We start from the raw sequence: 23,832 nt of genomic DNA on the forward strand, positions 1-23,832 counted from the left end.
ATATTCTTGTGAGTTCTTGCTGGGAGGCTTGATATATTCCCCTGTTAAGCTTTCTAAGAGTTGTCATTGATTGCATTCTACTTCTCTCAGTCTCTTAATTTTGTCTTGTTTTTTCTTACGCCTCAAGATATGGGAAATTCAACGAGGAAATATATATTGCATGAATGGGTGTAGGGAGGTTTTGCTATTATAAATTTATAATCAAAATATCCTTGACTTTTGTTAAGTTAGCAAATGAGCTTAATAACTTAGGCTGTAAATTTATTTTTTTATATTAATGTTCAAAAATTTGAAAACTTTATTTTATATTTGAAGAAATGATCTACAAGCTAGATTAGTAACCTATCAAAACCCCTTGGTTGGATCAGTTGAACCAAAATTACATATCCAAATATTGTAATGAATGATCAAACCCATTCATATTAATAGGATAGAGAGAGCCCAAACAAGAAGGTTTTGTGACTTGCAAAGAGATCATATCCCAGGGAATGTAGTAGGCACGCTAGGTAAGCTGAACACGTAATAGCTGTGTGACACATGTCTTAATTAATGCGCCTTTTACCTGAACATTTTTGCTTCATTAGACAGAAATTATTCATTATTTTATTATCTTTGCCAAAATAATTAAAAATAAAAACAATGAAAAAGGAAAACCTAAACGTGTTGGGAGTTGGGACTCATTTACGTTTTTCTTTTTCGTTGTTTTTATTTAATTATTTTGACAAAAATAATAAAATAATGGATAATTCCTGTCTAATGGAGCAAAAACGTTTGGGTGAAAGGCACATTAATTAAGACATGTGTCACACAGCTATTACGTGCTCACTCATTGTGCTTACCTCACTCATTGTGACACATGTCCTAGTTAATGTGCCTTTCATCCAAACATTGTTGTTCCGTTAGAAATTATCCATTACTTTATTATCTTTGTTAAAATAATTAAAAATAAAAACAATGAAAAAGGAAAACCTAAACGAGTTCCCAACCCTTGTTTAGGAGTGCTTCTTTTTGGTGCTTATTGGAAAAAACACTTACAAGATTTCAAAAACACCTGAAAAAGCACTTATGGGCATTTGGTAAAAAAATCAAGAGAACAAGACTATGTTTGGTGGGGGCTTCTTGTCCATAGATGGATTTTCTTAGAAGCGTGTTTTCGACATGCAAGTGCTTCTGAAAAAGCACTTAAAATCCACTTGGTAAGATGCTTTTTTCTAGTGAAAAAACACTTATTTAACAAAATTGCTTGATCCAAAACGGGCTTTTGCCAATATAAAGATAATATTACTCTCCATCATGTATAAACATTAAAAAATAAACCCTGCTTTTCTAATGGCAAGGGGGTTTCAATCAATCTATGTTCTTTGTATGAATAAAACAAGAAAACGTATGAATCATTATTGGTTCGTCACAAAAACCACTATTGGAGGCATTTTGATTCAAAACAAACAACAATATAAAAAAACAAAAACAAAAACAGAAGGGGTGAGATGGAGTGATGGGAAACAATATTTGATCAATTGTTTTAAGAAAAAATGGCTGAAAATTGAACCTGGTTGTAATTTGCCACCATTGCAAGGGGTGTAAAGTGAAAATGGAAAGGAAAAGTGATGAAAAAGATAGGGCGAGGCATTTAGAGTTGGTGGGGGAATTCTAGATATTAAGAAAAGTTTAAATGGAAAAAAACAGGATGAAAAATAAGAAGCGCTTCTTGAAAATGCAAGAAACCAAAAGCTGCCCATCAACTGCTTTTTCTAATGTGCTTTCTCGATGGAAAAATCTATTTACTGTTTTTTCAGTTAACGCTTTTTGGGGATACTTTTAGCTTCTAAAACACAATAAGTGTTAGAAGCACTTATTTGAAGCCCTGCTAAACATGGCCTAAGCCCATTGCAACTTTCGAGAAAGCGCTTTTTGTGTTTCTGACCAGTCTTGGCCCGCCACCAAATTATCAAAATATCTATGCTACCCCTCAATTTGAAAGAATCGCTTCTTCACCAAACACTCAAAGCTACTTATTTAATAATCACTTATCCAAAAAGCACTTCATAAATTATATGTAAAACCCATGAAGTTTTGCTTCCCCTCCCGGGTGCCAGTTAATTGTATTTGGTACTAGATCATTATTTGTTTTCTCTGTGAGTTCCTATAATCTTTAATATTTTAAATATTTTTGTCAAGTTGGGTATGAATCAATTTTCAATAGTAAAACATTAAAAGATTATAAAAAAAACTTGGGAAAAAACAACAGTTATAACCATGTATGATGGTCAAGGTTGGCATTATTTGTTAGGGATGTTTGGACTATAATCTCCCTCAGAAATTTTTTTTGCAGCCCCCTCCTAATCTATTGGTAGCCCCCCTATAAATTACATCCTGCCCGTGAATTTGGCATCAATCCACGGGCAGGATTCAGTCCACCCCTAGGAAATCCTAGCTCCACCTACGGGTGGACTGAATCATAAAAACCCTTATTTGTTAACCCTTATCTAATTTTATTTTAAACCATTAATTTTAGTTTGCAACCATTACTTGAATCCTAGTTTTTATTTATTTATTTACTTAAATCCTTGTTGAGTTGGATTGATATAACCTCCTTATCACTCTTACGAAGGGTGCTGTAGTCATTAATTCATTATCTTAAACCTTGCCCCATAATTCTCTGTACTCATTTTCTCCCTTGTGTGTTTGAGTTTTGATGGTGGAGTGGTAGATGGTTTGCTAAGAAAGAATTGTTAAGCATACAATTATTTTTTTTTTCTGGTATAGCTTACAAACTCACCATATGCCACATATTTAGAAAATTATCATTTCAAGTTGGTCCCACGACTATTAGTATAGATGGGCCCCACAAAAAGAAATTGCATGCTTACTGCTTAGCATCCTTGTCAAAAACTAAAGTTATATAGCCTGGGTAGCTTGTAACGATGGAGTTGCATGTTCCACTCCAGCAATAATGAATACAGAATATATGGCACAGCAAGCAGAACACGTTACTGTAAATCAAAAGATGTTTAGCTTTAGACAGGTTCTGCCAGTGCTGAAATGCATTTCTGGGTTCCATGATTAACATCTTGCCCAACTACTATAACTTGGCTAACCTAAACTTTAGCTCAGTTATTAAACTTATTACAGCCTGCTCTCTCATTGTTCCAAAAAAAAAAAAAAGCTTGCTCTCTCTCCCCGTCTTTTTGTTTTCCTTTCCGATTTTTAAAACGGACACATCCTTTATCCACCCTACAGTCTAATTTTTAATATCTACATATCAGAGAATATGGATCAAATTAGAATGTTGCAGTTTAACTTCAACAAAATGGCAAACTTCAAAATATTTTCATACAAAATAAGGCACTTTTTCTCCAAACCAAGGGACCCTAGTTAATACCGACCAACAAATTCATTGAATGTCCATTCTGCATTTTAGATTTTATAGTATTTATAAAGGAAAACCAGTGATGTGTAGTTTCCAAGGCAAGACAGAATAGAAGCAACTTATGATTATTCTGCTACTAATTTATCGGGCTCTTACCGAGAAAGTCAGATCTCTTTAGAGGAAGATATGAAGCCTCTTAGTCTTCCTGTTCACTCTATTGACCACAATAAATTTGATGATAAACAGAATGGAAACAATATCCACCTTTGTTAATATCTGATGAGTTTGTCAAAGAAAGCACATCATAAATTATCATGCATAGACTATGGACCTTTCCCCCATGTTCTGCTCAAACCATCTGCATATTTTATCTGCAGGTTTGTCAATCCTCATTTGAGTCTTTCCCCAGCTGTTACAATTTGTTGCCTGCACCCATTGTTGGAGGAAAACTAGAGTTCTGCTTTTTATCTACCATATTTATAGATCTGAATGTTTCAGATGGAGAAATTGATTGGATTGAACAATGTATAGGGAATATGGATATACTATTTTGGTGGGAAATTTGGTTTCAACATATTGTCCTGCGTAATGACTGAATATTAAACAAGAAAAAGAAAAAAACTGCTCACCATCTGAGATGAATTTCCATTATCCTGCTTCAAAGAAAATCTGTACACAAGGATGCTAGGCAATATCAAGTACATGGCCACAAGCTAAGTTCCCTTCTCTTCCCTTTAATTCAGATTGATACAATCACAATTTCCATAGTTCATGTCTTGATCAGTTATCAGGAAAGAGGGAAAAAAGAATCACTGCATGTTAGAGACTCAATTTGACACCTCTTCACATACAAAAGAATTTCAAAAAGAATTTAATCACCAAAAACTTTTCAGTTACAGTCTGCTTAGCTTCAAAAGGGTCTTCTTGGTATTCTGCTTTTTAGCTGCCAAGATAAAAAGAAAAAAAAATATTCATTACTAAATAAAGGATAAAGGATAAACATGAAGAACATACATGAAATCTGATAAAATTCATACAACATAGAGATTACAAATTGAATCAGGATTAAGAGTAAAAGAATCACTTTTCCAATTTTCCAATCTGAGAAGTAAACAAAACAAGGAATAATTTCAACTGAACAAACAAGAAAGTTTAAAATAAGTAAAGAAAATGCATTAGAACAAATGCCTAAAAATTGCAATGTGAAACATATATCATATGTGAGATGCAAAAAAGTAGAGAAAGAAACACAACTTACATTAGGCCTCAGTTCATTGAAAAGAAAGCCCATTCTCTGCAAACAGGTATGAGAAGACAATCTCATTCCACACATCAGGGACTCCAGGAAGACACCAGTGGCTACAATCAGAGACTGAAGGAGTCTCACTCCAAGTACCCACATGTGCATCACTTCGGAAGGCCCCCATGGATGTTACATGCAGAACAGTTACAGGAACTGTCATATTCTTAACTACCTCTATTATGATGTCTGAAAATGGACTTTGGTCTTTTCCTCCGGTTTCCAACATGGGGTGGTCAGTCACCTTGCAAAATCTATGGCTCTGGTCACTGACATAGCAACAAAAGTTAGTTATACCAAGAGTATACATACCTTCCAATGCCTTATCTCAAACACAATAAAGCAAGGAGGAAGTGGATAAAATCAAATAAAGGGAATCTTTGCGGCAATATTTCTGTATCTCTATCATTCTGGCCTCATTATGTGGAGATTTGGTATAGCCAAGGTCATGTCCTTAGTTTGGAGGATTTAGGTTATCCTTTGGTACTGGTTAAGTGGGTTGGTGAGTGAAGGGGATTTCAGTGTGGTAGTCAATTGGCCAAGGGAGGCTTCAAAGACCTATGCCTCTTCCAGATTGAACAGCTCGATTAACTTGCTGCCTATTGGTTCATCCCTTGTCCAACAAAGCTGGCCAAATCAGGTTTTGGTAGAAAGGAATTACAATGGCAGGTAAACATTTTGGATAGTGGGTCTGTATCATATTTCAATTACTGGAACAGAGATCTAACAGGAAAGCTGTACAGTTCCTGATTTTCTGGGTTCAGGATTCAGTTTAACAATAATGACCATGAAAACTGTTCCAAACTGGGAACTAGGTCCTTGCGAAGTTTTCTGGTTCGAGCTTCTGGTCCAGTATATTTTTCTAAACAGAATGGAGGTGAGAAGATACCTGTAGCTGACCCCATATAGTTGGGATAAGGCTTAGAGATGATGGTCTCTGTAATTCTCTTTTGGTTCTATCTTTTTCCGCACATTGTTTTTTGATTCTTTCAGTTTTGGATTTTGTTTGGTTTTCAAGTTGGCATTTGGCTCATCTCTCTTTTTGTTCCTTAGGCTGTGTTTGGTTGCAGTGCAATTTTATTTGTACTAGTACAAATGCATGGGAGTGCAAATTCTCGTTTAATTTTGTTTTGGATTTTACTTTACTCTGCGTCATGTCTTAATTTACTTCATTTGTACTGCAACCAAACAAAATAAGCTAAATTTTGAAACAAAAACAGGTCAGAATCCACACTCAAATCATTTGCACTGCCATGGTTTTGCATCAGTGCAAATTTATTTGCATTGCAACCAAACACAGCCTTAGGGACTGATTTGGGCACATCCCTAGTGAAAAGACAAGGAAACTCCCATTCATAACAACAAAGGCAATACATACACACTTTTTTGTATTTTAAACAAAAACCTTTTGGCCATAGGTTAGGGGTATGCATCTATTGAAAAAAGAAAAACCTTGATGCATTCAAATTATTTACCCAAGTTATTCATTCCTTGAAGAAATAATCCTTATCCATTAGAGAGACAAAAGAAAACATGGTTTTAAGTGGTAAAAAATGACCTAAGAACTTAGAATTTAACAGAAAATATAGCTCTTGATGGATCACAAGATAGAAGTCATGTAGCAGACCCCAAATAGTTGGGATTAAGGCTAAGTTCAGTTGAGTTTAATTGCTTTAGGGTTATTCAAATCTTGTTGCAGCAATAACTCTGTTGTAAAATAGTTATTGGAATGAAATGTAATCAAAAACATTTTCTAATAGGTGAATAATATACAGAATGTATTTCCCTTAAACCCACACAAAGCAACAGTTACTATGGATATAACTTCATCAGAAAACTGAGCTGCTGCAACTGAGCACCCCTTCAGGGTGTTGTTCTCAGCTTAGCTGGAGACTGTGAATATTTATTCATCGCAGCTTTTCCAGCAAGTTGTGGCTGAAATTTTGGTAAATCTTCAGAATGGAAAGGATGTTTTCCAGATACTGTTGAAGCCTTTCTCCATGGGTGGTCTTTGATAGGTTTGAGCAAAAGAGAGAGTAATTTGGAATATGGTACTGTGTTGCTATATTTTGAACATTGTGGGATGACAGAAACGCTTACATCTTTGAAAGTAAAATACGTGAAGTAGAGGTGGTAAACAAAGAAAGCAATGGATTCTCTATGTTCGCCAAGGACCAGCTAGAGAAGGAAACTCTTTGAATGCTGAAATGTTAACACTTCTCCATGGACTCAGGCTAAGTAGATCAATGGGCTGGACTGAATTATCCATTAGAGGTAACTGCCAAATTGTGATTGGATGGGTCACACCAGAGGGTCATGACCAATGGAATATAAGGCATTTGATAAGAGAAACCAAGCTATTGGTATCCACAATGAAACACTTGTTCAAATGGATTTCCAGATCAACAAACAGCTTAGCAGAAATGCTAGTCAGAGAGAGAGTAACCAAAAATTTATTAGACTTGGATATGCCTGTTCCTGGGGAAGGACTTTTTTGTCATTAAATGTAACATTATTGATTAAAGTGGAAATATTATATAAGTGTATCAGAACCCTCATAGAGGCCGACTGCTCATCCTCACTACCCCCCCCCCACTCTTTTGCTTACATGTCCTTTTACATCAGGTTTCCCCAATACAATTGTGATCTATGCACTCTCGGCCAGCGCATTGATCTGTGAACCCAACTGAAACTGGGTTCTAGCTGCCCTGTTAATTTGTTGATCGCCTTTATTATGTTCCTGTGGCACCATGCTCCCTGTTTCTTGTTTTTTAGCCAACAATACGATACACCCAGAATTGGATGCATTGTATCGTATCTTTTGTTCACCATTATGCCTATTTTTAAGGCATTTTTTAAGAAACTCATCTTTTAATGATTAAAAAACACACAAATACCCCCCCCACGCCCGCACGCGAAATTTTAAAAAAAAAAACTAAAGAATATAAAAAGCGCAAGGTTTGTTGAAATGCTGTTATTTTGTATGTTTAGTACCGCAGGGGTACTTTAGTACTTTCAGCCTGTTTTATTGTAAGTTGTGTCGCCCGCGCCGCCAGCAGCTTTCTGAGACTCCAAACTTTTGTCTCTCTTCTCTCTCTCTCTTCCCTCTTCTCCTCTGGATAACATGGTATCAGAGCGGGACGTTAGATCCGAAAGAAGAGATCGAACATACCTTCCCTGTCTTCTCCATTTGCCAGATCCAGATCCAGATTCATTGAAGATCCAGATCAAAATTCAGATCGGACTGAAGTACTCTCTCTCCCTTCTTTTTTTATTTTTTTCTGGTTGTGTGCCAGAACAGAACCTGTAATAGGTTCAGGCTGTTAATGTGAGGTGAGCAGTCCCTCTTCTTTCCTTTTTTGTGGGATCAGCTGATCCCTGTTGAAAGCTAAATTACTGTAGCCGAAGTAGCAGAAAAGAGAAGAAGAAGAAGAGATGCAGGAATGTCGAACTTTCTACTCAGTCGATAGTACTATTATTTATATTATGGTGTAGTACAATGATACAGGAAGTTACTAGAATGCCCCTGATTAGTGATGGGACACCCAGACAACTTAAAACATTAAACAGGATTAGGCCCATTAACAAAGGCCCAGTACAGGACAACTTAAACTTAAGTATAGGCTAATAAGAACTCTTATCAGCCGAATACTCATACATACAAAGACTTCAATCCAACACTCCCCCTCAAGCTAAGCATGGATATCAATCATGTTTAGCTTGCCAAGCATGTCCCTAAACTTTGCTGCTGCCAGCCCTTTAGTCAGTACATCCGCAATTTGCATCTCAGATGGAGTATAAGGCACACAGAGTTCACCCGAGACAATTCTTTCTCTAACAAAGTGCCGATCAATCTCAATATGTTTTGTCCTGTCATGCTGCACGGGATTGTTGGCAATGTTGATGGCAGCTTTATTGTCACAATACAGCCTGAGAGGACCTTCAGCCTTAATGCCAAGTTCATTAAGAAGAGTTCTGAGCCATAAGAGTTCAGCAACCCCGTGGGCCATAGCTCGATACTCTGCTTCTGCACTTGATCTAGCCACTACATTCTGCTTCTTACTGCGCCATGTGACCAGGTTTCCTCCCACAAATGTACAGTAACCCGAGGTTGACTTCCTATCTCCAACAGACCCAGCCCAATCTGCATCAATGTAGGCTTCAATTTCAATTCTATTGTTTTTCCTGAAGATAATTCCCTTCCCTGGGCAAGTCTTCAAGTACCTGAGAATCCTTTCAACTGCTTTCATATGAGGAATCTTTGGAGAGTGCATAAATTGACTGACAACATGCACAGCATAAGCAATATCTGGCCGAGTGAGGGATAAGTATATCAGCTTCTCTACCAATTTTTGGTATCTCTCTTTATCATAATAGTCCTCCCCTACTGATTCCTGCAGGCCATGGTTCTGTTCCATTGGAGTATCTGCTGGCCTACACCCCATCATGCCTGTTTCCTCTAGGAGGTCAAGAACATACTTCCGCTGACATATGTAGATTCCCTCTCTTGACCTGGCAACTTCAATCCCAAGAAAATATCTCAAATGACCCAAGTCTTTGATCTCAAATTCAGAAGCTAGAAACTCCTTCAGTCTTTTTATCTCTTCCAAGTCATTCCCGGTAATTACCATATCATCCACATAAACAATGAGTGCAGTAAGTTTGCTATCCTGTCTCCTTATGAACAAGGTATGGTCTGCACCACTCTGAGTGTACCCCACTTTCTTCATGGCCCCACAGAGCCTCTCAAACCATGCACGGGGAGATTGCTTCAACCCATATAATGCTTTCCTCAATTTGCACACCTTTCTACTAAAGTCATAGCCTGGTGGAGGTTCCATAAATACCTCTTCATGAAGGTCACCATTTAAGAAGGCATTCTTCACATCCAGCTGATGAAGTTCCCATGAAAAATTTGCTGCTAGTGACAATAGAACCCGGATTGTGTTGAGCTTTGCTACCGGGGCAAAGGTTTCTTTGTAGTCAATCCCTTCTTTCTGAGTAAACCCCTTTGCCACAAGTCTGGCCTTGTACCTTTCAATGGACCCGTCCTCCCTGTGCTTTACAGTAAACACCCACTTGCACCCAACAGTGGTCTTCCCCTCTGGCAGATCCACTAATTCCCAAGTTCTTGCTTTCATTAGGGCTTTCATCTCTTCATTCATAGCTTCTTTCCACCTTGGATCAGACACAGCCTCTAAGTACCTAGAAGGAACACGCACAGAGGAAAGAGCAGACACAAAGGAGTGATAGGCAGGAGATAAATGTGAGTAAGAAACAAAATCAGCAATGGGGTGCCGGGTGGTGCAAGAGCGGATAGGCTTACGGAGAGCAATAGGAAGATCCAAATCAGAAGTATGAGAGTTGAAATTACCTTGGATTGTAGAGACAGATTGATCCGAGTCCAACTGGTTGCTGTCATGAGGTTGAAGACCCCTTTTCCTTCTGTTGTATGTAAGTATCTCTTTTTGTTGCCTACTGGAGCCTTCAAGAACATCTGCAGCATCAGGAGAGGTAACCGGCACAGTGGGAGCCTCACTGGGTTGACCCGGAATGTCACAACAAGGAGTAGGAGGAGAGGATGGAAAACCCGAGGTAGATAGGGGAACAAAAAAGGAGGGAGAATGAGAATCCTCTTCCATCCCACTAGTCTCCCCCTGAAGAGGATTCTGAGAAGACTGAAAATAGGGTTGAGACTCAAAGAACACCACATCTCTGGTGACATACTTTCTCTTGGAGACAGGGTCATAACACTTGTAACCCTTTTGTGTAGGAGAGTACCCCAAGAATATTCCCTTTGTAGCCTTAGGATCTAGCTTAGTCTTCTTTGGATCCTTCACATGTATGAAACATATACAGCCAAAGACCCGAGGAGGAAGGGGAAAGTCTGGAAGAGTGGGGCACAAAACAGAGAAAGGGGTTTTCATACCCAACACCTTAGATGGCATCCGGTTTATCAGATATGATGCAGAAAGTACAACTTGAGACCAGTATTGCTTGGGGACTTTGTGTTGGAATAGTAAGGCTCGAGCTGTCTCCAATAGATGTCTATTCTTGCGCTCAACAACTCCATTCTGCTGAGGAGTATAAGCACAGGATGACTGATGTAGTATGCCAGCATCTTCCATGAATAAGTTCAAGGATTTTTCAAAGTATTCAACAGCATTGTTTGACCTGAATTGCTTAATCTTCTTATTAAACTGTGTTTCAATCATCTTGCAAAATGCCATGGTTATCCGTGGTACTTCATCCCGTCCTTTTAACAGGTAGATCCATGTACAACGAGAGTAGTGGTCAATAAAACTGATAAAGTACCGGAAGCCATCAAAGGAAACAATGGGTGAAGGGCCCCAGACATCAGAATGAACCAAATCAAAAGGAGCACAAATTTCATTGCTGGAAATTGGATACACAGTTCTACATTGTTTTGACATTTGACATACTTCACAGGTTAGACTCTGACTTGGAATGCCCTTAAACAATTCGGGAAACAACATTTCTAATGAGGAGAAAGACACATGACCTAGCCTAGCATGCCAAAGATGCAGCTTAGCTATTGACTCCACACTTTCCGGATTACTAGCAGCAGATGCTCGTAAGGCTGAGCCGATGTCTGCATCAAGGTAGTAGAGGCCTCCATACTCATGACCGCACCCAATCGTTCTCCTTGTCAATCTGTCCTGGAAGACACAATGAGTAGGAAAAAAGGTTATACTACAGTTCAAATTTTTGGTAAGTTTTGAAACAGACGAGATTTGAGGTAAGACTGGGAACATGTAAAACTGATTTAAGAGAGAGGTCCTTGCTTAGGTCAACAATTCCCTTTCCAGAGATAGTGGAGAAAGACCCGTCAGCAACTCTCATCTTATCCTGACCAGACAACAAATGATATGAAGAGAATAGGGAAGACATGTGTCATATGGTCAGTAGCACTGGAATCAATAACCCAAGAAGTAGAGTCAATAGAGCCAGTGGCACTGAAGGCAGAGGCTGTACCTGATCTAGCAAGAGATATAGAAGCAAAAGAATTATTTCTTAGACGGGCTAATGCCCTACTAAGGATCTCAACCTCACTAGCAGAGAAGCCCAATGTACCAATTCCAGAGGAATCAACAACCTGTCCCATAGGAGAAGAAGACACTGTTGGTGTATTTTGTGAGTTGTCATCATTGTTGCTGGTGACAAAATTCCCACTTGCCGCAGGCCTGTTATCTGTAGAAGAAACATCTCTGGGTATTGAAGACATCTTGACTGCAGCCACTGTGTAGGTGACACTGATTGAGACTAGCCGAAGCAGTTCTGAAGGTTCTGAACCAGTTCTGGAGCAGATCTGATTAGCTGAAATGACCACAGCAGGTTCTGACAGCACTCGACACAGTTTTAGACTTGCCGAGACTGTCACAGTTCTGAAACAGTTCAGTTACAACAGCAAGCAAGGAGTTCTGGGCTGGTAACCGACCTGAAGCTAAGGGTTCTCAACTATTGTGCTATGCAGACTCCACTTGAACTTTGAGTACTGCAACTGTAAAGAGAGTGCCCTTCCTTGCGGCCAATACTAGGACTGCTGACATCAGTCCTCAACTAGGGTTCACAGTGCTGAACAATCTGGAGCTGGCAGCTCCCTAGGTAATCTCACAGCAGTGGTGAGGGGTTTCGGACTGATAACCACCCTGAACTTGGAGCTGTTTGCCAGATTGCTATGATGGTAGAAGTGTTCACAGTGCTGGTAGAACACTAGATAGACTTCACTTGGGCTGAACCAAAAACTGCAACAGTTCGGGTACAGTAGTGAGTGAACAGTTCGAGGCTGCAACAGTAGCAAGTGAACAGTGGGCTCTGTAGAAGAAGCTAAGTCTGTGCGAGTCTTGCTGGAGCACCGAAGCTGTAACTGTAGAAGTAGCTAAGCCCCTTTCGGCTAGTGCTAGAACTGCTGAAATCAGTCCTCAACTAGGTCTGTCCTACACAGACCTCTCTTAGTAGCCAAATAGCTACTATTTGCTGGAAATAACCTAGTAGGACATCTACTTCTGGGTCTTACTTCTCTTGAGTCCCACAACCAAGAGAAACCCTAGGTTCGAACTTGCTTTACTCTTACACCCCTAGGTCTTCACTACAGCAACCCAGAAAAGGGAGAGAGAAGATGAAAAGACAACAAGAGAAGAGAGTGTGTGCCGGCTGAAACCAGGAAGAAGCTAATGCTCTGATACCATGAAAGCTAAATTACTGTAGCCGAAGTAGCAGAAAAGAGAAGAAGAAGAAGAAGAGATGCAGGAATGTCGAACTTTCTACTCAGTCGACAGTACTATTATTTATATTATGGTGTAGTACAATGATACAGGAAGTTACTAGAATGCCCCTGATTAGTGATGGGACACCCAGACAACTTAAAACATTAAACAAGATTAGGCCCATTAACAAAGGCCCAGTACAGGACAACTTAAACTTAAGTATAGGCTAATAAGAACTCTTATCAGCCGAATACTCATACATACAAAGACTTCAATCCAACACCTGTAACAGACTGTAGGTCAGTAATGACCTTTACATGCTGAGACAGCAGCCTTCTGGTGAACTTGTAGGTCAGGGGATGACCTGTATATGCTGCAACAGCAGCCACAATTGATTTGTAGGTCAAGAGAGGACCTGTATATGCTGCTACAGAAGCCATACCTGATTTATGGTAGGCCAATGATGACCTGTGAATTCGGTAACAGCAGCTATTTTTAGTTGAAGAACTGAGATTTAAAAGAAGGGAAAGGAGGGGAGTGGTTGTCTCTAATTCCCTGGTGCAAATAATTTTTTGGGGTGTTCGGCTGCTTCTTTTTGGCCTTGTGTTCAGTTGGATTGTAACCTGAAGTTGTGAAGACTCTGACACATCTGGAGTCTCCTCAATGCAAAACGGAACAAGTGGGGGAATAGATTTATCCTTCCCTATGGCTGTTATACCCCTGGGTGGTCTGAATTACTTAGAATGGTCGAGGGGGATCAAGTTGTACATTACTGCAAGGGGAAAAATAGGGTATATATATGGGAGAATTAAAGAACTGAATTCCGAGAGTGCTGAGTATGATGGATGGAACCAGGAAAACAGCATGGTTATGTCCTAGCTTTTGGTGTCTATGCAACCTCAGATGAGAAGGAACTTTATGTGGGCTGAAACGGCTTATGAGATTTGGGAGCAGGCAAAATTGACCTATTCTGAACTGCGTCACTACGCAAAAATCTATCAGTTACAGGCAGAATCATCCACTTGTAAACAGGGGGAGAGGAACCTTTCTGCATACTATTCAGATTTGACCTCCGTCTGGAAGGAGTTAGATCACTATCAGAGTATAAATTGGAAGTGTGATGAAAATGCAAAAGCATACAAGAAGCTTGTTTCCCAACAAAGAGTGTTTGCATTCCTCCATGGTTTGAATCCAATATATGAATCCATCAGAGTCCAGATCCTAGGCAGCAAGGATCTTCCCTCTATCCAAGAGGTTTATGCATTAGTACAGTCGGAAGAGAGTAGAAGAAATTTAATGAACAGCTCTGGAGGAGATGCAGTTGTATTGGTAGCAAAAGGGAACGTTACTACAGGTGGGGGAAATTTTTTTAAGAAGGGGGACCCTCAAAAAAGGGTGGAAGACAAAGACGAACTATGGTGCACCCACTGCCAGAAACCCTGACATACCCGGAAAACATGCTAGGATCTTCATGGGAAAGCCCAAATGGGCCCAGGATTTAAGCAAGAAGCAAGGTTCAGACCTGAATAAGAAGTCAGGACAGCAAGGTCCAAGAAAGTTCACCACAGCAAATGTGGCTTCTCAGGAGAATCAACCGCCTACTACTGCTATGACTCAGACATACACTTCTAGTTCTGACCCGAGGGAGGATATTATCAATTCCTTCCATGACCATTTGAAACTCTATGGTAGAGAAATTCGTCAGATGGATTCTTCTCCTCCTTCAACTTCATTTGCATCTACATCAGGTAACTCTACCATAGCTTTCCATGTATCGTCTCATCCCCCTGACTCTCCTTGGATAATTGATTCTAGAGCGTCAAAACATATGACTGGTAAGTCCACTTATTTTTATACCTACCACCTCCTCTCTGGAAGAGACAAGGTGAGACTAACTGATGGTTCATATTCTACCATAGCTGATCAAGGAACCATCTCTCTTCCCTTGGCTCACCCTGACTATGTCTTACATGTTCCAAAATTCCCCATTAACTTGTTCTCTGTTAGTAGTATCACTAATTCTTACTGCTCAGTAACCTTTTCCCTTCTTATTGTGTACTCCAGGATTTGGCATCGGGGAAGACGATTGGTAGAGGACATATGGTGGATGGATTCTACATGCTGGAGAATAAGGTTGGTCTTATAGTCACAGAGTCAAAGAGTCAGTCTAGTACAAGTCAAGTCTATTTATGGCATAGTCGTCTCAGTCATTTGTCCTTTGAGTCTTTAAAATTGGTGTTTCCAGAGTCGTTTAAGTTAGTGTCAATGTCATTACATGTCATATTCCTTTCCATATTATTCATTCTGATGTTTGGGGCCCTGTTACTTTACCATCCGAGAGTGGCTACAAATATTTTATTACCTTTATTGATGATTACTCCAGATACACATGGATATATCCTATGCGAACTAGGGATGAAGTACCCAAAATTATCCAAGATTTCCACCAAATGATCTTCACCCAATTTCAAATTGAGATCCAAATTTTCCAATCCGATAACGCAAAAGAATATTTTCATAATGATCTCACGGAATTCTTTGCTTTGCATGGATCACTTCACCGTAGCTCCTATGCCTGAACACCACAACAAAATGGTGTTGCTGAAAGAACGAGCATATACCTTCTTGAAGTGGCTAGGGGTTTACTCATCCATATGAATGTCCCAAAACGTTTTTGGCTTGAGGCAGTCCTTTGTGCTACCTATTTCATTAACCGTATTCCCTCTTGCTGGTTAGAGTGCAAAGCCCCACATCAGCTTCTTTTTTCCAAGGCTCTTCTTCTTTTTATTCCTCCTTGTGTGTTTGGTTGCCGTTGCTTTGTTCAAAATCTGGCTCCCATCCATGGAAAATTGGATCCCCATGCTATTCATTGCATCTTCTTGGGGTACTCCCTCACTCAAAAGGGGTACCGATGCTTTGATCCCGTCTCCCGGAGATATTATGTTTCTATGGATGTCTCTTTCTTTGAGAGTGAGCCTTTTTTCCCTGTTTCTCCTAAGGGGGAGTGTAGAAATGAGGAGAAACTAGTTCAGCTGCCCCCTATTCTTCATCCTCCCTTTCATGTTTTCTTTCCACGTCACAAAGGCCAACCAAGTTTAAGAGTTGTGGAGCATCCAGAAGCTATACCACCAATACCATCAAAATCTCTAGGGGTGGATCCTTCCCAACCAGGTACCTTGGTTCCCATTGATGTTCCTGACCCTATTGCCATTAATACCTCTATTGTTGATGACCTTAACCTTCCTATTGCTCATCGAAAAGGTGTTAGGTCTTACACCACTAAACACCCCATGTCCCACTTTGTTTCCTATGAGAACATTTCACCTTCCTTTCGGGCCTTTCTCTCTTCCATTGACAGTGTTCCTATTCCTAAGAATGTGGCAGAAGCTCTTTTGATACCTGAATGGACAAATGCTATGAAGGAAGAGGCTTTACATAAGAATGGTACACGGGAACTTATAAATCTTCCTAAGGGGAAGGAACCAGTTGGGTCTAAATGGGTTTTCACAGTAAAACATAGAATTGATGGCATAGTGGAGCGGTATAAAGCTTGCCTAGTAGCAAAGGGGTTTACACAAGTGTATGGAGTGGATTATGCAGAAACTTTCCCGTTGCTAAGATGAACTCCATTAGAGTTCTTTTCTCCTTAGCTGCTAATCTTGACTGGGAACTTCATCAACTTGATATCAAGAATGCATTCTTAAATGGTGACCTTGAAGAGGAAGTATACATGGTGCAACCCCCTGGTTTCCGAGTTCAAGGTAAGGAACAAAAAGTGTATAGGTTAAAAAAATCATTATATGGCCTGAAACAATCATCAAGAGCCTGGTTCAATAGATTTCATGTAGCATTTCAACAAAGAGGATACAAGCAGTGTCAATCTGATGACACACTATTTGTGAAAAGAGGGGAAGGATTGCAACACTAATAGTATATGTTGGTGATATAGTTATTACTGGTGATTGGAATGATGAAATTCAAAATTTGAAGAGTTTCCTTGCTACCCAGTTTGAAGTGAAGGATCTAGGTCCTCTAAGGTACTTCCTTGGGATTGAAGTGGCCCGATCAAAAAGGGTATCTTCATTTTCCAAAGAAAGTATGTCCTAGATCTACTCTAGGATACAGGAAAATTGGGAGTGAAGCCCGTTGATTCCCCTATTGATCCTAACCACAAGTTAGGAGACTGTCAAGGTGAACCCGTCGAGGATGTGAAATAGTTTCAAAGACTTGTAAGAAGACTATTATATCTTTCTATGACTTGACCAGACATTGCTTATGCAGTGGGAGTTCTTAGCCAGTTCATGCATGCCCCTAAGACTACCCACCTTGAAGCAGTAGAAAGAGTTCTCAGATATCTTAAGAAGTTCCCAGGTGCAGGCTTGTTGTTTCAAAAGTATGGACATTTGAAAGTTGAAGTGTATACCGATGCTGATTGGGTAGGATCCTTGAATGACCGGAAATCAACAAGTGGCTATTGTACCTTTATAGGAAGGAACCTAGTTACCTAGAGAAGCAAAAAGCAGAATGTGGTAGCTAGGTCTAGTGCTGAAGCTAAATATCGGGCAATGTCTCATGGAGTGGCATAAATTATGTGGTTAAAGAATTTGTTGAGTGAGTTGGGCTTTCCAGTTGATGGACCTATGACTCTTTACTATGATAACAAAGCAGCCATAAACATTGTTGCTAATCCTGTGCTGCATGATAGAACTAAGCATATTAAAGTTGACAAACATTTCACCAGAGAAAAGGTTGTCACAGGGGAAGTGTGTACTCCCTATGTCAGTTCTGAAGACCAACTTGCAGACATTTTCACAAAGGGGTTACATCACTTGCGACATTATGATTTATGTGACAAGTTGGGCATGATTGATATCTATGTCCCAACTTGAGGGGGAGTGTTGAAATGATGTTATTTTGTATGTTTAGTACCAAGGGGTACTTTAGTACTTTCAGCTTGTTTTATTTTATGTTGTGTTGCCCTAGTATAAATAACAAAAAGCTGGCGCCACCAGCAGCTTTCTGAGACTCCAAACTTTTTTCTCTCTTCCCTCTTCTCCTCTAGATATGTATTGATACACCTCTTCCAGTGTATTGGGGTGTATCAATATTTTTAACCTTGCTTCCACTCCAATGTGCACAAATCTTGCAGCAACGCCATAAGCTTTGCCCTTTGTGGAATTCTCTCTTCCCCAATGGGCCCTAGATAACCATGATTGAACTTGGGAGGGGCAGGGCGCTTGTAGCAAAATCATTATTCAATGAATATAATTTTCTTGTCAACACTGATCTGTTTGTACATGTCCTTGTCCTACATTCCTTTCTAGACTGTATGGTCCTTTTCACATGTTAATAATGCTTCTGTTACTGATCATGAAAAAATGTTCTTCGTTGTTTGTTCATAGGACATTCAGGGAAGTTTCATATATTTCCTTTCTTATTTTGACTTTGAATATTCACAAACTGCAATTCTTGACATATAGTGACATTTTTGTACATCTCCATTGTACAGTGCCTTATGTACGTAGGTGATCTTTTGTTTTTTTCATTACCATACTTCACCTTTTTTGAAAAATAAAAAGCTCCCCTTCTGGGTGAAGTGAGAATAAGAGGTTTTTTTTTTTTTTTTTGATAAGAGGTGAGAATAAATTTTTTGATAACCAGCAAGTACAGAGTAGTTGCACTGGGGTTCTATCATCAGTTCTAGTATAATTTAGTAGTAGTAGTAGTAGTAGTAGTAATAGTATTAGTAATACTAGTAATAACAGACTAGAGACTACAGAGATGGCCAGTAAAAGAGTACCTCCAATGAGAAGGTTCAAAAGTCCGAAAGAATACCCTTGTCCTATTTGTATTAATCATAGTTTCAACCCATGATGCCCAAGTGTCCAGTGCAGTTCTGAAGGCAGTAGTTATTGACATTCCAAGCTTCAGTGATCTACCAATCTGGAAAAAACAGCCCCTGTCTGGAAAGACATGTTAGAAGCACTTTCCAAGATTTATAGAAAAAGCACAGAAGAAGCCATTTGTAGAATGGATATTAAGAATGTAATTGATTTTGTATTACATTTTTTTGATAGGTAAGGATGAATTCATTAATATAAACATTTCAAACAATACAAGCACCCTAGGAGAGGCACGAGGTGTGAACTCTTCCAACAATTAAATTAAAATATTACAAATGACAACTTTGCCAATACAATTGAACCCTATTCACCCTTTGCTTGGCTAGAGATTCATCCTTTCTTTTGCTGATCTTCAATCCATTGAATTTGCAAATTCATAATTCTTGTTAACCATTTAAACTTCTTAATTTCATTCCTACAACACCACATTACCGAATCTGGTTCTTTAAGACACCCTACTACCAGCTTGGAGTCATCCTCAATCATCAAATTTTCTAGATTCAGCTCATATGCAATCCGAAGACCTTGTAGAGCAGCTATCAATTCAGCCCTAATAGAGCCCCCTACTCCCACTGGTCTCGAGAACAAAGCAAGGACATGCCTTTCTTATTCTCTGCTGTTTTAAGGGGGCTCAGGGTGTTGTCTTTCGATGAGATCATTGTATTAATGCTGAGTTTTGTGTAGTTGTCTTGAGGCTGGGAATTGTCATTTTCTTTCCATTGCATAGTGCTGGTTGATGGAACTGTTTGGCTTTATTTTGTTGGCTATTCTGTCTATTGTAATGCAGATGCTGGGGATTTTCTGTTTTTTATTTTTATTTATTTTATTTTATTTTTCTGGTGGAACCACTGGTTTATTTTCTGTAGATAATTTCTATACATTTTCTTCTTTTCGTTTTTCTTAATACAGCTGATCTTTGTTAAAGATAGAACAGGGGTTTCTAACAAAAGGTAAGAGAGCTTCTAGGGGCTAGAGGTATTTCCAGATGCCCACTTTATGACATTCCTTGAGTCCCCTTCCACTGCAATGGATCTACGCTGCTGCAACTTGGCAATTCTGAGGCCTTCAAAGAGGGCTCAAGTCTCTGATTCCGCAGCACCTTCTACTTTGGAAGGGCCACTAAATGCCCAAACCAAGTCTCCATCTGTGCAAAAAGCCTCAAATTCCAGCTTCAAGTGAACCCTCACTAGTTTTCCTGAAACTTCCATCAAAGTTTAAGATATACTCACTCTCCTGTCTTGGGATGATTGTAGTAGGAGGTTGAGAATGAAACAGCAAAGTCAACACTAATTCGGGCAAACTTCTTTGCAAGCCACCCAGGTTGAATCCAGCGAAGACTTTACTGTTCACCATCCAGCTATTAAGATTAGCTTGCACATGACACTGTAGAGTCTCCAAGGAAGAATATCTCTTCAAAACTTTCTTCCCAAGTATTTCACGTGACAGCATGGATAGTAGCTTTCCAAAAGCATCTCCCTCTCTTGCCCCTTTACTTGCATAGATTCTGTTTTAGTTCTATTTATTTTAAGAACCTTTGTTTCTAAAGCATTTGCACATAAATCCAATTTTGCATCTGATCCCTCTTTGGTTTCATCAATTAATACTATGTCATTAATGAGTACCATACACAAAAAGTGCAAATTCCCATCAATTAGGGTGCATATTATGGTTTCAAATAAACACCTGCAATTTTTGCATAGTTTGGATTTACACTGCAAACAAATAGAATCTTAGCTTTCTATTCTCCACCATAATGAACACAAGTTTCAAAGTAATTATGCATGAAAGCAATAGCAAAGAACAATAGGGCATGATATGATACCATGAGATAAAATGAACAAAAGGGAAAAAGAATATGAAAGTAAGGGAAACGGATAGCACAAAACTTTGTCTTCAATTGTCCATCATACTTTACATGAATCTCAGAGTACTTAACATGGAACTGTAAATAAAACACAGAGAGGCAGATGGAATTAATTTACTAATAAAAATAATGACAACTTAAACTTACGTTTCAAAAAGCTTCCCAGGGTTCCACCATTGCCCTGTATTAAAAATCAAAACATCTGAATTGATCCATTTCTCACTGATATCATCCAGCTTGTCCAGCCTTAGTGTTGACTTAACCCTCTTTGGTGCATGTTTAGGAACCCAGCCACTCTGCACTAGGAAAACTGAACGGAAAAACTCAACAGTGAAATTATATGAACTGAACCGCACACCTAAAAATCTAATTTGCTTTGTGATTTTGTTCCCATTGATTTCATAAACGCTCTTCTTATCCTCCACACCAGTCATCAGTAAACAGATCAAGGATTCCCATTGTGTTCTACTCATGGAATCACCAACCAAAACGACACGTTTCCCCCTCAGCCTTTCCAAAATTATATGCACATTAAACCTTTGGATATCACAGCTTTTGGGCTTCCACCTCCATTTAAGATATTCCATATCCTTTCTCCCATTAGCCAAGCAATTAAATCCTCTTTCTGCAAAAGGGCACTCTGAGCTATTATACAGTGGATAACTATAATCCGGGACCCAGCTTCCTTCAAAAACATTGCAAGTCTCAGTCGAAGTGTTGGATTGGGAAACCCCAAACCCAAGAAATGCCTGGCTGATACTGGGCAAAACATATAGATACGCACAACCTATTGCTAAAAGGAAGGAAACCAACGAGCCAATAACAGTAAGCACACAGAATGACCGCGAGACCCAGCTCTTACGGTGAACGCCAACTCGCGCGCTGCTAAAACTCAAGGTCCTCCGCGTCGAACGATCCGACATACTCCGGTTTAAAGCAGCGGTCATCTTAAACAACCGTGTACCGGAAAACAATGGCATCAGTCAGGTGCCCTATAAAAATTATCGAAGTATAGTTCCTCGAGAACAAATCCGGCGACAAAACTTCTTAAATCCATAAATTGTGAACCCAGAAGTATCCAGTCATCGTCATTACTAAACCAACTCAGTTGGAACCAACAAGGGTGCAGAACACTGCGAATCAAATAAACTTCAGAAGCATTATAATCCCATTATCGATCAAAGATTTAAAAAAAAAAATCTACAGAACCCAGATCCTGACAATAAAATTCTTTTGTTCCCATCGAAACTCCTACATGGCCAATGCCAGAATATATTCTTCATCACCACAAACCGATTCTTGAATATTTCAGAGTTCAATCCAAACGAAGAATAAAAATCAAAAACGAATATACCCAGGAAAAAAAATCTACCGAAATCAACTCAAGAAGCCGAAGAGAATCCAGATAATCTGCATTCAACAATTACAAATATAACACACATCTAACCAACCTTTCGTGTAGATTTTGCAGAAAACCAAGGTCTAAAGTAAAGTAACAAATGCAAACATAAACTCCAGATGAAGAAATGGCGTTCTGCAGCTGTAGATGGCTTTGCAATGGCGAAGATCGGAGGTTGGTGGAGCTGGAGAGAGAAACAAAAACAGAGGAGGTGAGAGAGGCAGAGAGAAGAGGTGGAGCGGAAATACTCGACAACGAGGATATTTTGGTCAACATAAAATAATGGCATTCGATGTAATTTACGGAAAAACATGTTTTTGTTGGACTGAAAGATCCAATCTGAACACAAGGCGTGCAAACACAGATGCTTGTCGGTCGCTTGGTGGAAGCCTGTTTGCTCGAAACATGAGCATTTAATTTAGGAGGAAAAGCTCGTCACCACCGTACGATCATCATCAAATTTTGAGATGGGTCACCGGAGGTCCACAACACAACCATCCTTGTTTCAATTGGACACCCACAATCTGGGCCCTATCAAGAAGTTGGTGGGCCATGATCCATGGCCCAACTTATTAAATGCAAGTTATAATAGCCTGGAAAAGATAGGCCTTTAAATTTGAAAATGATAGATTGATTATGGTTTCCTAATGATCGTTTGCTAAGGCTCTATGTACTTATCTAAAGCAAACGAAAGCATTTATTATGTGGTTGGTTGAAAGCCTACAGTTTATTTTCATAGGTTTGAACCAGGTCTGAATAGACCCGGTCCCAACTCCCAATCATGGTTTTGAAAACTGGACTGGATTGGATGGTTGGACTGGTTGACCCAAGAACCGATCAGGTAATGTGTTTTGTTTTATTGCTTTTTGACCAAAAATCGTTGGTTTAATTAATGACTCATTGATCTGGGTAGTTGAATTGTTGACCCGTTGACCTGAATAACATTTTTTTATTATTTTTATTTTATTTATTTTTTTAATTTTTTTAATTTTTCAATTAGAATGGATCATCCGTTCAAACTAAACTGTCGCACCATTCAACCCAGGAACCGGTTTCATATTCGGTCAGGTTTTTAAAACCTTACTCCCAACCACTAAGGATTAAGAGAACACAAACTTGGTGCAAACTTAGACCAGGTAGAGCCTTAAATACTAGACTAACAAATCCAAAACTGACCCTATCATTAATGAGTCTTATTGGGACTGACTTGATATTTAAAAAAAAACTCACTCCTAAACTTTTTATGAATGGGTCGGATTGGTTTGTGACAGGATGATTGGACCAGTCTCGAACAAATTAATAAATACAATTTTATACGATAGATCAAGAATCGAATCAATTATTAACCGGGTCGGACTCAATTACACTGGATATCTATAATTATGATAAAGGAAATTGCCTAAAACTCACTATGAGTTTTCAGCATTTCTCTTAAATTCACAACTTTTCAAAACGTCTAAAACTCACCATGCCAGTAAGTTTTTATTTTCCAAAGCTCACCTTCCATTAGTGCACCGTTAATGTTTTCTACAAACATGTCCACATCGGCATAAATAACAACTTTTATGACCAATCACCCTTGAATGGCGAGTTAGAGGAAAATGGTCTTTTTCATTTTTCAATTTTCTTTTTTTTTACATTCATGGTGTTTTGTTCTAATTTCTAATTTTTTTTATAATTTCTGTTTTTTATATTTTTCTTTTTCTTTTACATTTTCTATTTTCTACCATCTATAAAATTTCCTGTATTTTTTGTTATTTATTTGCAA

The 23,832-nt window shown here is 39.0% G+C and overlaps 1 protein-coding gene across 2 annotated transcripts; it reads right to left on the reverse strand.

Annotated features, from left to right (window-relative positions):
• Positions 1 to 4,003: 4,003 nt before the first annotated feature.
• Positions 4,004 to 22,378, reverse strand: LOC104587943 (protein trichome berefringence-like 7). 2 transcript variants are annotated; one of them, XM_010245730.3, is made up of 5 exons: positions 22,117 to 22,364; positions 20,813 to 21,798; positions 18,699 to 18,857; positions 4,629 to 4,939; positions 4,004 to 4,313 (listed from the first exon to the last, which is right to left on the reverse strand). In XM_010245730.3, exons 2-4 carry the CDS (start codon positions 21,643 to 21,645, stop codon positions 4,642 to 4,644), a joined length of 1,290 nt encoding a protein of 429 aa, XP_010244032.1. In that variant the 5' UTR covers positions 21,646 to 21,798; positions 22,117 to 22,364; the 3' UTR covers positions 4,004 to 4,313; positions 4,629 to 4,641. The 2 variants fall into 2 exon arrangements, with proteins under 2 accessions (XP_010244032.1, XP_010244033.1); XM_010245731.3 differs by lacking the exon at positions 18,699 to 18,857 and having other exon boundaries at positions 20,813 to 22,378.
• Positions 22,379 to 23,832: the final 1,454 nt, after the last annotated feature.

The sequence above is a fragment of the Nelumbo nucifera genome, chromosome 1 (genome assembly GCF_055504915.1).
Source record: "Nelumbo nucifera cultivar China Antique chromosome 1, China Antique-T2T, whole genome shotgun sequence".
In the NCBI taxonomy this organism is placed as follows: domain Eukaryota; kingdom Viridiplantae; phylum Streptophyta; class Magnoliopsida; order Proteales; family Nelumbonaceae; genus Nelumbo; species Nelumbo nucifera.